At 40.6% G+C, this 14,626-nt stretch overlaps 1 protein-coding gene across 5 annotated transcripts in view; it reads left to right on the top strand.

The window, feature by feature from the left end:
• The window catches only part of DHRSX (dehydrogenase/reductase X-linked), a 218,515-nt gene that overhangs the window by 183,711 nt on the left and 20,178 nt on the right, over positions 1-14,626 (top strand). For all 5 annotated transcript variants that reach the window (XM_071548368.1, XM_071548350.1, XM_071548342.1 and 2 more), the window contains one exon: positions 5,403-5,610. In XM_071548368.1, coding sequence (XP_071404469.1) covers positions 5,403-5,610 — 208 coding nt within the window. The remainder of the gene's footprint in view (positions 1-5,402; positions 5,611-14,626) is intronic.

The raw sequence follows: 14,626 nt of genomic DNA, 5'->3' as shown, positions 1-14,626 counted from the left end.
GAAGTGTTTATGTTTCAATATATTTCTGTAGCTGCTTCAAAATAAACTGCAAAATCTATCAAAACTTGAAAAATCTTGTGCTGCATTCCCTGGAGAAAGAAAATTTAAGACTGTGAAAGCTGCATGAGTGTTTAATAATAGACTTTTATAGTTTTTGACTAAGCAATGGTGATGATGTATTGCAAGTTTAATATATAAAGTCATTAGGAAGCTTTACTCATTTTAATACAGCTAGCCTGTGTTTTGCTTAATTCCCTGATTCATCCTAAGGCATATATTGAAATTTTGTGTGGTTGTCTTTTCATTAAAAACCCCAGCATGTCAGCTATGTTTTGCATCACTTGTCTTTTAATGGAGCACACAGCAGCTGAGTTGTTCTGCAGTTTGATCCTGGTGCACTCTACCCTTCGTTTAACTGAAAATTGGGGAGCACGGTGATGGGTGAAAAGAGGATGAGATGTTCCAGACAAGTGTGGTGTGAAAGAGGTCCACATCAGGAAAGCTCCACTGCTAGCACCAGCTGGGTTAAACTGTGCCAGTCAGGATAGTCACAGGTCCTCTGAGCCTTTTGCTGAAGCAAGATGTGGTGGGGAAGGGAAAGGAAGCTGTCAGTCGGTCCATGTCTGCTTCCTCCACATGTGTGCGTATTGCAAAAGGAGCTGTTAATGAGAGTGAAAAGGCTGAGAGCGGAAGGAGAACCTGTGCACAGGAGGTGTGAAGGAAGCATTCTGTGCCAAGCAGCAATTTTGTTTCCTTTGTTGCTCAGTGGGTATCCTGAATTCACTTAATGCACTTAACTAAACATGAGATCACTGGACATAAGTGGGAGGCTACTACAGAGCACAGAGCAACTAAAGCCAACCAGAGGAGAAACAAGAGTAAGACTAGCTACCAAGGGACATGGACTCAGTTTTCAAAATGGGATAGCAGCTGAATTTATATTTAAACATTTAATTAACTGCTGCAGGCTTCAGTTTGAAATTTGACTTTTCAATACTTTTTACAAACATATTGCATAGGGACACTGCTGCTGGAGACAGTTGCGTGGAGATATGTGGCAAAATCAGTGTCTGGTGGAAAGGAAGTAAAAAAGGGGAAAAAAAAGAAAAGGCAGCAAACCACAAGGCACTCACTCCAGAACTGATACCTACTTATTTTGTTCTGGCAAAAACACAAAACAAACCTTTTCTTTTACCCACCCTAATTTTTGTAATGACAATTCAAACATGTAGCATATGTTGCAAAAAATCTTAAGCCAAAAGTAAGAATTTCTACTTAAAATTAATTGAACATAAAATGCAGAGCCTTATCCTGATCCTTTATTCATGAGTCTAGAATCAATAAAATATTATTTTCAAAGGAAGAAGGTCTTGTATATTGCTGCTCTCTTGGCCAGATTTCAAAGCAGCTAATTAAATGCTGACTTAACTCCTCCTGTAGTCTTCATTTAGTGAGTTGTACATAGCTCATCAAAGTGCTATGGAGTGGCACCCCCCAGGGGACACTGTTTTCCGTGGCAGGAAGAGTCGTCCACAGAGAGTCCCACTCAAATGAGTGGGTAAGCATGAAGTTTTCTAAGCTACTAATGCTAGGCATGCCAAGCCTTCCCACTGAACTTCTTCCCACCAAGTCCTTGCTCCACGTCTCCTGGCGCCTGACAGTGTATGGGTTTGCCATGTCACAGCACATGCTGATTGGCATTGCTCAAGCTGGGTGGGCAGTATTTATTGGGCATCGAGCACCAATACCTCTAGCTTTCTAGCCAACTGGCCAGCACCCATGAATAGCACTGGGAGCTGGGAGCTACCAGTCTTTTGCCTGGCTGGTCACTTAGCTAGGAGGCAGTTTCCGTGCTTGAGTCTGCCTACCTTGCTGTGAAGCATCAATACCCTGTGTCCTCAAGGGTGTCACAGGCACTTCGTGTGCACTGGTGTGCCAGCATAGTTTTCTGGTAATCTGTTCTACTTTGGGATGATTTGTCTTTTGCATGCACTTTTATTTCAGAAAGATTTTAGAGCCCTCAGAAAATGTGGTAATGCATAAGTCAATATCATCTTATTTACTGTACAATTATACTTTCATTTGTTTTGGAAAATGTTCATACTGAGCAAAAAGTGCCAAGAGAGTCTAGATTAAGATGCTTAGGCTTTAAAGCCAGATAATTCAATGGGTAAAAGGAGCACATTTTACGTTTTTAAACTGAAAGAAGGTAGACTTAGACTGGAAAAAAGAAATTTTTTATTACGAGGATGGTGAGGCACAGGAACAGTTTGTCCAGGGAAAGTGTGGATGCCCCATCCCTGGAACTGTTCAAAGCCAGGTTGGATGGGACTTTGACCAACCTTGTCAAGTGGAAAGACATCTCTGCTTATTGTAAGGATGGGGTACTAGGTGATCTTTAAAGCTCCCTTCCAACTCAAACTCTTCTGTGATTCTACATGTATATGCATGGGAGATGCAGTCATGGTACAGGTGCAGGAGCCTACACGGTCCTATTTTTCTGATACATAAAGCCAAGACTGGATGTAATGAAGTCAAGTAACCCGCGTTGAATTTTTTTTCAATGTGGCATTTAAGCTACATGATTCTAATAAAATGGGGTCTCACAAACAAAATAGTTGTTCAGCAAAAATCCTTGTCAGTTCTGTGTCACATGTTATTCCTCTGTCTTATGTAGTCCATTGATGTCAGATTCCTGGAAAGCATAAAGCACACACACAGAAAATGGGAAGAGAGCAGGTAAATATTGCAGGGCTTCTGCCTAAAGGGCCTGCTCTGTCTATCCAATTTTATATCCTTCAACGTATAGTATGTTGAAGTCTGATTCTCTGCTGCCTTGCAAATAATTTGCATCTCTGCACTGTGATATAAAAGGCTTCCTCATTGATTGGGTAGCTTTTTATATCTTCTCAGCACTCGTGTTTCTCTGACATAGATACCTATGCAAAGTATAAGGCTTTTGAGGATCCACCCCTTGTAGTTCATGCTTCATTGCCACAAGGTAAGTCAAAACAGCACTCACACAAAATGTGGGAATAGGAAGTCATGGGGAGCATTTACCATCCTCCTGCCTGGCATTTGAAGGTTATTGAAGGGCAGACAAGACCCAGGCAGAACAAGTCAGAGTAGTCCCCAGCCTTGCTTACCTGCAATCCACTTGCCAGACAAGATCACTCTAATTCAACTCGGTAAGCTTGTCCCATGCCCCAGCTGGTGTTCAGTGGGGGAATGATGGCACTGAGGGAGGAGTGCCAGGGTTAGCTGCCAGCTGGCTGCCTGAGGCAGCTTGGGATGAGTGCTGCTTCCCAGGAGTGGTGTGAGCTCTGACCCTCATGGCTGTGCATAAGAGAAGCTTGTAGCGGCTGAGGATCTGGTCCTTCAAGTTAAAAGGGTTGAAATATGCATGAAGCATAAGGTGACATTTTGAGTGTCTCAGATCAGATCACGGACGTTATTGAATTTAAAATGTAACTGCAATTTCCTGACTAATGCCAACTCACTTTTATATTCATGCAGTGATTGTTCTTTATTCTTAAAATAGCCCATTTTGCCCAAAGGTGCAGATGATATCTTTATGATAGCGGAGCTATATTATCCAGCATGTTACAGCTGAGGCCGTTGGTTGGTTCAAGGGCCGCCTATCATCAGCTGTTCTTTTTTGTTCTCAATTTATATAACGCTTTTGTGGACTGTTTGTTCATGATTTGCTTGAGCAGGAATAGACTGGGGAAAAAAAAAAGAAGAAAGAAAAGAGATGCACTGCACTGGAGGTTCAGCGTCGTTGTCTTTTACTTTCTGTAGCTGAGCTGTATAATTTACTGTTGTTTGTCTCCAAGTTTCTGAGCCCTTTCAGATAACATGGACAGTTAAATTGCTTCAGTAGCCTTCTACCTCTGCAGAGACTCTTCCTGTTTCTTAACACTCGGGGCTTTCCGTGGTGAAGTATATAGGATATTACAAATAAGATATTCCACAAGAACGAGATAACAAAAAGAAGTCATATATTTTCTGTTCATTCAAACTAAAAAAGCTTGCTTGTAGTAGCGACCACAGAAAACCACAGGCAGGCTTTCCAGCAGAGTAGGAGCATCCCTCACCCAGGCATTTGCTGCACTCAGGGTGAAAATGTAGAGGATAGAACTGTAGCTGTGGCCACTACAGAGGCAGAACAGCTAAGGAGAAGGAAGGAACTGGGAAAGAGAGTTCTACTCCTGGGTGCATGCCCCTCTGTCATCCTTGACCAGCAGGTTGGGGTCTGTGGGGCAACAGGACTGACTCACTGCACATGGACATGCAGCATCACTTCCCCAGGCTGTGGCAGAAGCAAAGTGGATTAGGACTAGGAGCAGTTTTACTGTCCCCAGAAGCCTTTTGCTTTAGGCTCCTGCCTGCTTTGCCTATGAGCTGTCTGTAATGTCACCTCTGACCTTTCGTTCTGCTAATCAAAAATAAAGTTAGATGAGAGGCTGTAGTAATTACAGGAGTGAGTTGTCATGGCCTAGGAATTTGTGGAAGTGATGCTAAGGCCCAGTCAGGAGGAGCATTTTAAGTGACATACCTGCTAATTTCCCTAAAACTAGCCTTCTTATTAAAAAAAAAAGTATTGCTGCCTGCATGCAATTAAATACAACTAATCAGCAGTTCCTAGAAAGCTCGACTTGAAACAAAGGCAAATTTGACATCCAGATGAGAGAGATGCACGGGAGTATCAACAGGTAGTGTTTCACTGTAACTCCTAGAATTTGTGAGCCTTTGTCATACCGCTTTGGCACAGACTCAGCCAGCCATCTGTGCTTTAAAGGCTGTGTAGGGCACAACTATGGTTACACTTGCAGCTGTTTTCCTTACCCCATCATTTTATCCATCTCTTTAGTTGTGCACAATCTGGTGTGTCACTGGGACAGGTGCAATGAGTACCTTACTCATCTGTACCATGCCCAGCAAAGGAGCCTTCAACTAGTAGGAACTGATGCAATACAAACAGTAATAATCAGGAATCACATGCTCAGGCATGGATTTATGAGGTGGGAACAGGGTATGTATGTTTGGGAAGAGGGGACTGAAAGAGAGGATAGAAGTCTGAGGGCCTCTAGGTATGATAGCCTGGAGATTGATGCCTCAGCATTTTTAGTTTAAATAGTTTGACATAGAGATTCTGGCATGTTTTGTGTAATTTTATTTTGATATTTTTCCTTGCCATAAATAAGACTCAATGTCTGATGGAATAATCACCAGAACTTGAGGAAAGAACATGCCTGCCAGTGATAAACTGTTTCTTCTGACAACTCATTGTATAGCTGTTTGCTGAATATTGTGAAATGGGGTACATTTGATGCTTTTGCAATTCTGTTTTCCTTCTGGTTATTTTTATGTGCATCTTCCTTTTTCTCTCCTGTGTACAGATGTTGGTATTCACCCCATGGAGCCTATGCCCAAAGCAAACTTGCCCTTGTGTTATTTACCTATCGACTACAGCATCTTCTGACTACAAATGGAAGCCATGTGACTGCTAACATAGTAGACCCTGGAGTAGTGAATACTGAGCTCTACAAGCATGTTTTTTGGGTTGTGAAAGTGGTCAAATGGATGACAGCCTGGCTATTTTTCAAGGTATGTAGTTTTTAAAATAATTTTGTTGCTGTGCCCCTGCATTTTGAATGCTGGTGTCAGCATGGAGCTGAAGGTGTTTCAGAATTTATAATAATCTGTGGTATTTGTTGCATTCCTCTGTGCTGATGAGATCTACAAAACTGATAAAAGACAGGCTTTCCCCAGACAAACACTTATTTTAAATGGTGAGAGTGAGCTCTCACAGTAGGGAAAGTCTATGCTTTTCACTGTCTGTGCCCTTGCACTGGTTATCTCTGCCCTGATCTATCCATGTGCCTCTGTGCGTGCATGGGGACAGAACATCATCGTAACCTGGAGCCAGAATATGCAGTGTTCTTCAGAAAATGTCTTGTACTTTCTCCTAATGAGACACAGACATGATCTGGCATAGTCTGCATGTACGTAACACATTACAGAGAAGAGGGCAAAGGGTTGAAGGAAGTTGCACAGAAATGGTGCTGGGAGATGGCTGTGTTCCAGGATCTGGGGGTCCAGACACTTGTGCTCTGGGACATGGGATAATTTTCAGTTAGCTTTTCCAACACTTATTTATAATGGTACTTGATGTTTCATTATCCATTCCTGATCTGCATCAGGAAACCTAAAACTGTTTGATAAAACTGATCCAGAGGTGGGGCAGACCCAGTTTTGGATAACATTTTGTAGAGGTGTAAGTAGATCAGTCTGAAATCAGTTTAGCTGTGTAAGGCACAATCTCTTCATGTGGTCAAGCCTTAGGAGAGCTTGTGCTGAGAAAATGCACTGCTTTACAGCTCTTACAGAAAGTAATTTTGGATTAGGTAAATGCAACCTGATTCCATTAGAGAAAATAAAATGTCCTAATTAAAATGAAGTATTTTAGATCAAGGGGCATGTCCCACAAAGCAAATTAATTTTAAACTTTGATATGGAAATATCACTAGCTTTCATTTTAGAAATTAAACCGGAGGCTGGAAGAGTAGCTGTAAGATAAGATGCAAACAAATAAATGCATATTAAAAAAAATAGTATTTTCTGAGTGCACCTTGAATATTGCAATAAAATTGTAATAAGAATGCTTATAATATGTAATGCATTTTTAAAGAAGCAGAGTGCAGCTTTGCCATGCCATATACATTAAACTTATTTTGCCTTTTGTGATTGCCATTTTAAATATCAGTCTCAGGTGGTGGTGTTTTTTCATTGGTCTTACTTCACCTTGCTAACATAACAGTGTCATGTAGATGTTTAGATTGTGCTCAGCATTTCCTCTGGAGCAACAAAATTCTGACAAAACTTCCATGTCAAGAGTGGGTTTTGAGACTCTTGTTTACAGCACTCAATCCTACCCAGTTTTACTAGTGTGCCAAGGGAGACATTTTTGTATTATACTGACAATGTTTAGACACTGAATGGGGTGTGACAGGACACATAAAATGCCTTTGCATTTATCACAAGACAGAATCTCATACTTACAGCCCTAATAGTTGTGCCACCAACAGTTCCCGATTATTTCCTGTTCTTTGGATGAGATACTGCTCTAAAGAAATTCTGCCTTGCAATAGGTGATGGAGAAACATACTGATCTTCATGGAAGTGTGATATCTGTACTGCTTGAAAAGCAAATGTATGGATTTCTTTTTGAGTGAGAATAACTTCAGGTTTGGATACCTGAATGCTCCAGTTATCACGATTGAGATTTTCACATTTTTGTATAACACTAAATGTGTTTTTCCTGTAAGCCAAAGGAGAGGGAAATTCTTTCATTCTTCCCATCCTCCCGTAGACTTCTGAGTTACAGCTCCAAGTCCTATTCTTTGCTTATTGCTTATTGCTTAGGATATGTCTATATATTTAGAAGTGCTTCATCCCAGAGGCGTGCCCTGTTTGGCTCTGAAAGAGCTGCACCACAAGGTGATGTTTAGCTCCACAGCAAGCCCATGTTGAAAGCCTGCCTAGCAATTTTAATAATGCTCTACCGAGGACTGTAGTATCCAGCACTCAAATCTGTGTGAGTCTTGTGTTGGTCTCGTGCACTAGGGTAAGTCTCTCCTGAGGAAAGTAAGAAAGCCAGTACAGGAAAATTCAGATGTCTGGTAATAGTAGCTGATAGTTGGTAGTATGGATTTCTTCTCCCCTGGAATTTTGTTCCTGAGTGTACTTGTATGAATCTTTCTTCTAAGATTCTGGCAGTAATGCAGTGAAAATGGTGCATTTTCACCATTTGAGGTGAAATGCTCTCTGATCATATTGACTTAGCTAACTATTATCACCCTAAAGTGTTCTGGAGAGATTTCTAAACATGTACAGGAAATTGCTTCACGCACTGCAACCTGTCACTCGTTAGAGCCAACACAGCTCAGAGAGCTCCAGCGAGGAAAGGCATCACATCACATTCCCTCAGGAGAGAGTCAATGTGTGGTTTGTTTTAATTCCAAAATATTGTGACAGAGCCTCCACTACCTTTAAATGCATTTCTGCTAGCACTGGTATCAGTTACGTTCAAGTCAAATACCTCCTAGGGATTGCAGCCAAGCTCCCACTCTTGCGGGGCTGCTCATGTTTTATACAGCTCAGTGTGGCAGACAAGGCTGATGGCATCAACATCCACCTCAAAGCTGCCTCAAGTTACTTAGGTGCTTAAACAAATAAACCTAGATTCTAGTAAATAGGCCATGATACTTAGGCATAATTTCCTCAAAGGTATAACAGCTGAAGTTTCTCGAAACTGCCAAACATTATCTCCTAGTCTTTATACATAGCTCATAAAAATCTCTGCCAAATGATTTGGAGGTTCCCCCCCCCCCCCCCCCCCACCCCAGTAAGCTGCTGTGAGAGGCACTCCTGTGGAGATAAGGCCAAACTAATGGATCTGGTGACAGTCATAAAATTTTTGAAATTAGCACCTGCCCTTTAGAAGTGATGGTTTCATTCTTTCTCAGGAAAGTTAGTGTCTGCTGAAGTACCTGTTCTTTAAATTTACCTTTTGCAAAGGTTTGATTTTTCATAAATGTGTGTGTCACTTGTCACACACAAGAGAGAAATGTTTATTCCTCAAAAAAGAATTGATTTGTATCCTTATGACTTCTCAGTAAAAAAAGGCTGATGAGATGACCTGTGCAGAATGCAGTGAAGTATGTTATTCTGTAGTAATTTTTATCATAAATTGATCTTCTTTTTGAAGAGTAAGAGAAGAGAATAAAGTCCAAACTAGTAAAGAATAACTAATTAATGAGATTATAATAGCCTAAAAAGTCATTCATCAATCATCAAATTAAAATTTCGTTAACTATGCAACAAACCAGTTGTACTGTTGGGTACTGTGCAAGCTGGAAGCCAGGAAGTACCATTTCCCTTTCAACTATTTCTGCTTCTGCTGCAAATACTGAATATACATTCCTAAGCCAGATGGTCCCTACTTGTGATACAATTAAAATGCCTTAGAGCAAAAAAAAAGTTGACTCTCATTAATGTCCAGTGGCAGGGTCTGTTCTGCTTCATATGACTTCATTATGGCGTCAGAGTAGACACGTTTCCCACATAGCACTGTGGTAAACTTCCCCCAAACCTTGTTTATGACAAGCTTGGTGAACATGTCATTATCAGATCTAGAGTATTTGGTCCTTTCAGCTGCCTCAGATTGGTATTTAGGAAGGCATTGTGAAAGGAAGGCTGCACATCAGATCCTGTCTCAGCTGTCACTTCCAAAGACATAGTGCCACATAAGTGATTACTGACTGACAAACTGAAAATGGGTAGGATTAGTGACCCTGCCAGCCTGTAAAAATGAAGGGAAAAGCTTTAGGAACACAGGCTAGATAGATATCTGCCAATATAAACCGCTTCATTTCCTTCACCTTGTCAAAACAAGGTTAACTTTAGTGTAATTTTCCTATTACATTAAAAAAAACCACTTCCAGTCTGTAAATGCAGCTAGGAAACAAGATCTAAAGGATGTGGATTCATTTTTCATGTCAGAGGACAGTCATGCAGGTCTTATTGCAGCATTTCTTATTCAAACTGTCCCTTTGGCATTGTGAATGTAGTAAATTTATTTCATCCTCTCCCCCAGGTGTCAGAAGATAAACACATCACCACACAATAATGCCATCTGTAGAGAATGAGAATAATTAAATCCCACAGCTGAAAGCAGCAATTCGTCAGCATCATCATCTTCTGTCCGTGGGAGTGTGTGCTCCTCATGTAAAGCTAGCCTGGACCTTTCTCACAAAATGAAAACTCCTTGCAGAAACATGAAATTTGACGTGATTTTTTTTCTAAAGGTTTTTCTGGTCAAAAACACAGAGAAGAAAACAGTCTAATTTAAGCCAGTAACTCTGGTCTTTAAGCAGGTCCCAATTTTGTACACATTGGTACAAGGATGGAAGCTTCAGAGCCATAGGTGTCTTTTTTCCCATCTAATAAATATTTGTTTATTTGTACAGCCATAGAATGATTCTAGAAGGAAAGATGGAGGGGCCCACCTGAGAAGGCTAATGAATAACCAACAATTAAGCTCTCAGATCCTGTTGATCTGGGTTTTTTTCTTGCATGTGAATCCCTGGACTTGGTTAGGCTTCCAGGTCCTAACTTAGGTATGTGAATGGAGCTTGGCTGCTTTATTTATTCTAACTGCTGAATAGAGTGGCTTCTGAGCACAGAGCCTTTTGTGTCTGTTCTAATTATGATCAGACCCCTCTAAGGTAGGCTGACCCTCAGTGCATACATATAAAGCATTGGACCCTGGTCTCCACTGAACCTGTGGTTCCTCTGCACCTCAAGATATCATTGTTTTTGTGCATGTTTTCTCAGACCTGATGAAGTATTTTTTTTCAGAGACCTGTTGGGAGTTGTCAGAGAGTGTTTAGACAGCAGGAAAAATAAGGATTTGTGTTGTGTGTCTTGGTGTATGGCTTGCAAAGGGGCATAGATGCTGTACAGGAAAGCACAAAATTGGTGGGATTGTGGTGGAGTGCCTCATAGGCAGTTAAGGCTGTTGAAGTTCTTGTTTATAACTCTTACTCAGAGCAACGGCTGGTGTGATGTATCCCCAAACCACACCCCAATTTCCTCTTGGAGGATGCTAGTTGGAACAGGCCAAAACTCAGCCATGTAGTAAGCAAAAAAATGAAGCAGTGTGTACAGTCAGAGATCCATCTCATGTCCTGTCCCCTACAGTTGTTTGATTAAAGGAAGAAAAGCATTTCCTCTCGTTTTTTTTTTCCTTGTCTTCAGGCAGTGTGAAATGGAAAGATTGTCTACCATTTTTCAGAATTGTTCACAGAACAGGAAAACTGTCTCCATGGCTAATGTTTCCTGCAGGATTGATCCTTTTTAGCCTAGAAAATAGTTTAAAGAAACACAGATTAAATCTGCACTATGTGAAAACCCATGCTTACCCTGGGTGAAATTGTTTTGGACTGATAAGCAACTGAAATGCTAGAAGCGTACTGAAAACAGGTATTTTTACTGTGTAACAAAGGGTTTATCCCTAACTTCCATGTGGTAGAGGATTGCTGATTTAACATGACAGCTCAGGTAGATGATTTCATTTTATCTGAAAGCATTTAAGTTTGTATTCAAAAGAGTGAAAAAATTAGTCTCTCCATTGCTGTAATGAGGAGAGGGTAAGTAAACAGTTAAGAAATTGTGAAAATAAATGGACATAACCAGTATTAGCACATGAGCACCTATCCTCCTGTAATCTGTAACTATTTTCATATTCAGAACCCACAGTTAGTTAGGAAAGACATTTTCCATCAATCAGTCAATCAGTTTATTCCTTGGTAACATTTCTTGGCAGTACTTTTTACCTGTTTGGTTAATATCTTCGTGTAGTAATCTATTCCCAATCAGACTTGTTGAAAACGGAGGAAACACAAAAGAGGGGGATCATTTTCTGTGAATTGAACACATGGCAGGGCCCTGCCTTCAGTTTAAAAGAACGTAACCACAGTGCTTCTAATGTAAAGGTCTCAAAAAACAGGCTAAAAGACTGGGGAATTAGGGAATCTCAAAATTTCAACTAGATCATTAGCGTAATCTTTTAAATTATGGGGTATAGTGTCACACCACTGTAATTCTTCCTCATGCATCAGGGAAGTTCTACCTCCATCACCATTTTCTTTTGGTCAGGTAGTACAATGCTGTCGAAATCTTGAGCCCGCTGGCAGCAGAATGCAGGGCAGCCTCTAATCTTTCTCATCAGCCTGTCTCTAAGAGAAATAACAAAAGAGGAGGAACCCCTGCCCCTGTAAAATGACTTATTCAGCAAGAGTAAGAAAAGGAGTTACAGTGTTGGAAGAAATTTGAACTTAGAAGTTTTTGTGCACAGCCCAGGCCATGGAGAGGGAAACGGGGCCTCTGTATCCTTGAGCCTGCTTCAAGAAGAGCTGTAAACAATAGATAGAATGCGGCAGCCGTTGGGAGAAGCAGGTAAACACATTGATACAGAAAAGCATAGTTTTGAGAGAAGCACCAATCCAGCTAGTAGCATGCCCTAGCCATTGACCAGTGATATTCCTGTACTATTCGTAGACTGAGAGAATATGCAATATGTGTGTGTGTAATGTAAACAATAAATCAGAACACTGACCATACTCCTATGGAGGTTGCATCGTGATTCTCGCGCCGGAACCTGGGGAGCTCAAAAACCGACATTTCTTACTTTATTACAGGAAGTTTGTCTTCCGTATTAAAGTTTTGTAAAACCAAGTTAAGGACAAAGACAACTAGCTTCCCTTGGAAAATCCTCCAGCTGAGCTTATGGGTGAGCAGCAGTTTGGAGTTGGATCACTCAAATAAGGAGATTCAGAGGAGGAGGTTGTGGGAGTGCATATTGAGGCAGATAGATAGATAGATAGATAGATAGATAGATAGATAGATAGATAGATAGATAGATAGATAGATAGATTTGGATATATGTGGATATATATAAATATATATATATACAGACTTTTATTTCTAGACAGTTTGCCACCAGGTGTGGTGTGCATTAAAAATCTATTTCTTTTTTTTCCAGGGATGGCCTACCTAAATTCTTCATTGTTTTGCTACTTTCGAGTAATGTGTCCATAACAAAACAATGCTAATAAAATTCACATTGCAGAGTCCCATCTCTTAAAGATCTTAATCACTACAGAAAAGAAATAATTTAGGAGGTTTTGGAGATCTACAGGCCCTCCTTTCACCTTTCTGACAGTCTTTAACTTAAGAGTAGTTGAAGGAGACTGAAGTAAGGAAATTTTTACGTGAACATTTTTGACACAAGTTTTAGTGGTAATCCTGAGCTTTCAAAGGTTGACAGAAAGTGCGAAGTTCTACCAAGAAGCTGAAAACATCCCCTTTTCCAGTGCTCTAAGACATCTATGCCTGGAAGTCAGCTCTGACAGGTCTCCTAGTTCATAAATGTCTGCATCAGAGCTGTTCATCCAGTGGTAGTACTGGATCTGTCTTATCCTAAGATAAATATCTACAGTTGGCCTGGTGAACTAAGTCTGTCAAGTGACAGTTTACCCCTGTGAATGATGAAAGGGTCCTCTGATGACTACATCAGCAGTAGATGTCTGTGCTGCTTAAATGTTAAAGTCAGGATGAATCCCTTCCCAAGGTACAGGACATTAAGTTTTTGTTACTTTAAAAAAATGAGCTGAAGATAGTAGGGTTTTGGATGTGCATGGGATAGAATGGGAACTGTAAAGGTGAGTTCTAGTATCTGGGGCACAAGCTGCGTTCGCAAGTGGCAGCTCTAAAGTGTTTGGAGTATTAGACCATTTCCCATATAAGTGGGAAATTTGCTTGTGGGCAGCTACAGGTGAGGAAATCCCAGTTATTTATGAAATGTATTTCTCATATGTATTTACAATTCTTGGTGTGCCTCCACAGTTTATGACATAGATATCACCATACATTTACTTGGGTATTTATATGTACTCCCTGTATTTGTTTGTTATAATGTAGTAATGTAATGATTAGAGAGTATCACGGAAAGCAAGAACCACACAGTGTTTGAGTACAAACTTTAAAAAGCAAATGCATTTTTTAACATCAGGGTCATCCACCACACAATTTGTGAGTTATGAAAAGTTTCATTTCAGAAGTCACTTGAGTAACGCTGGCTTTAGCAATTACTATAATGATTATGATTGCAAGTCACAAACTTTTGTGTTTCATTTTAGAAAGAGTACTGAAATACCAAAAGAGGTAGTTCACAATTCTTTTTGTTCTCATTATGTTCTCAGCTAAATACTTGGGATTTTGTGAATTTCAATAGGTAAGCACAAAAGGAGAATTTGGTGTAGTGCCTCTAGCCTCCATTTTTTCTAGAAGGAACTTGATCATACATGTGGCACAAACACAAGTCATTAATGCAATCGTTCCAGTGTTAGTGGTTTATGTATGTTATTACATATTTAAACATTCTCTTTAAATTGCTTTTGTGAGTCTCTTCAGGGCAAATGACTACATCTGCCTGTTGCCATCTCAGTGCTGGGGAAAGGGGAAGTAACCACAGGGGTTACGTTACCACAGACCAGGCACTCGATGGAAAATACAGAACATATGCAGAAGAGGATTTGGATGGAACCTGAGCCATGTGCAATAAAACAAGAATGAACTTGGACAGCTTATCAGAGATGGGATTTATAGTGATGTTTGCTTGGCCCCATCATGCTGACCTACTTTTCTGTCACTGGAATAGGAAGGAGGTGCTGCTGTTGGCCGTAGGCTCAGGCACAGTCTGAAAAAATTAATTGCTCCTAATGTCTCTTAATTACTCATCTTGAAGCTAGCCACCACCAACTTACGGGCTTAACTTACTATTTTATCAATATTTTATCCAATTTGGTATATCTGTTACTTTTTGAATTAATATAAGGGGCCAGAGTTGGTGCCCTGTGCTTAGCAGCCCCATATTCCCAGGCCTTTGCTGTGAGAAGCTCTGTGCAGTGGCTGCCCAGCCATGTCACATCCCTGCAGCTGGCAGCAGTATGCTGAGGCTGACTGTGTCTCAGGATGAGGAGTATTGATTGACTTATTC

Source organism: Pithys albifrons, chromosome 1 (genome assembly GCF_047495875.1).
Source record: "Pithys albifrons albifrons isolate INPA30051 chromosome 1, PitAlb_v1, whole genome shotgun sequence".
Classification (NCBI taxonomy): Eukaryota; Metazoa; Chordata; class Aves; order Passeriformes; family Thamnophilidae; genus Pithys; species Pithys albifrons.
This window is presented reverse-complemented; position numbering and strand designations above follow the sequence as displayed.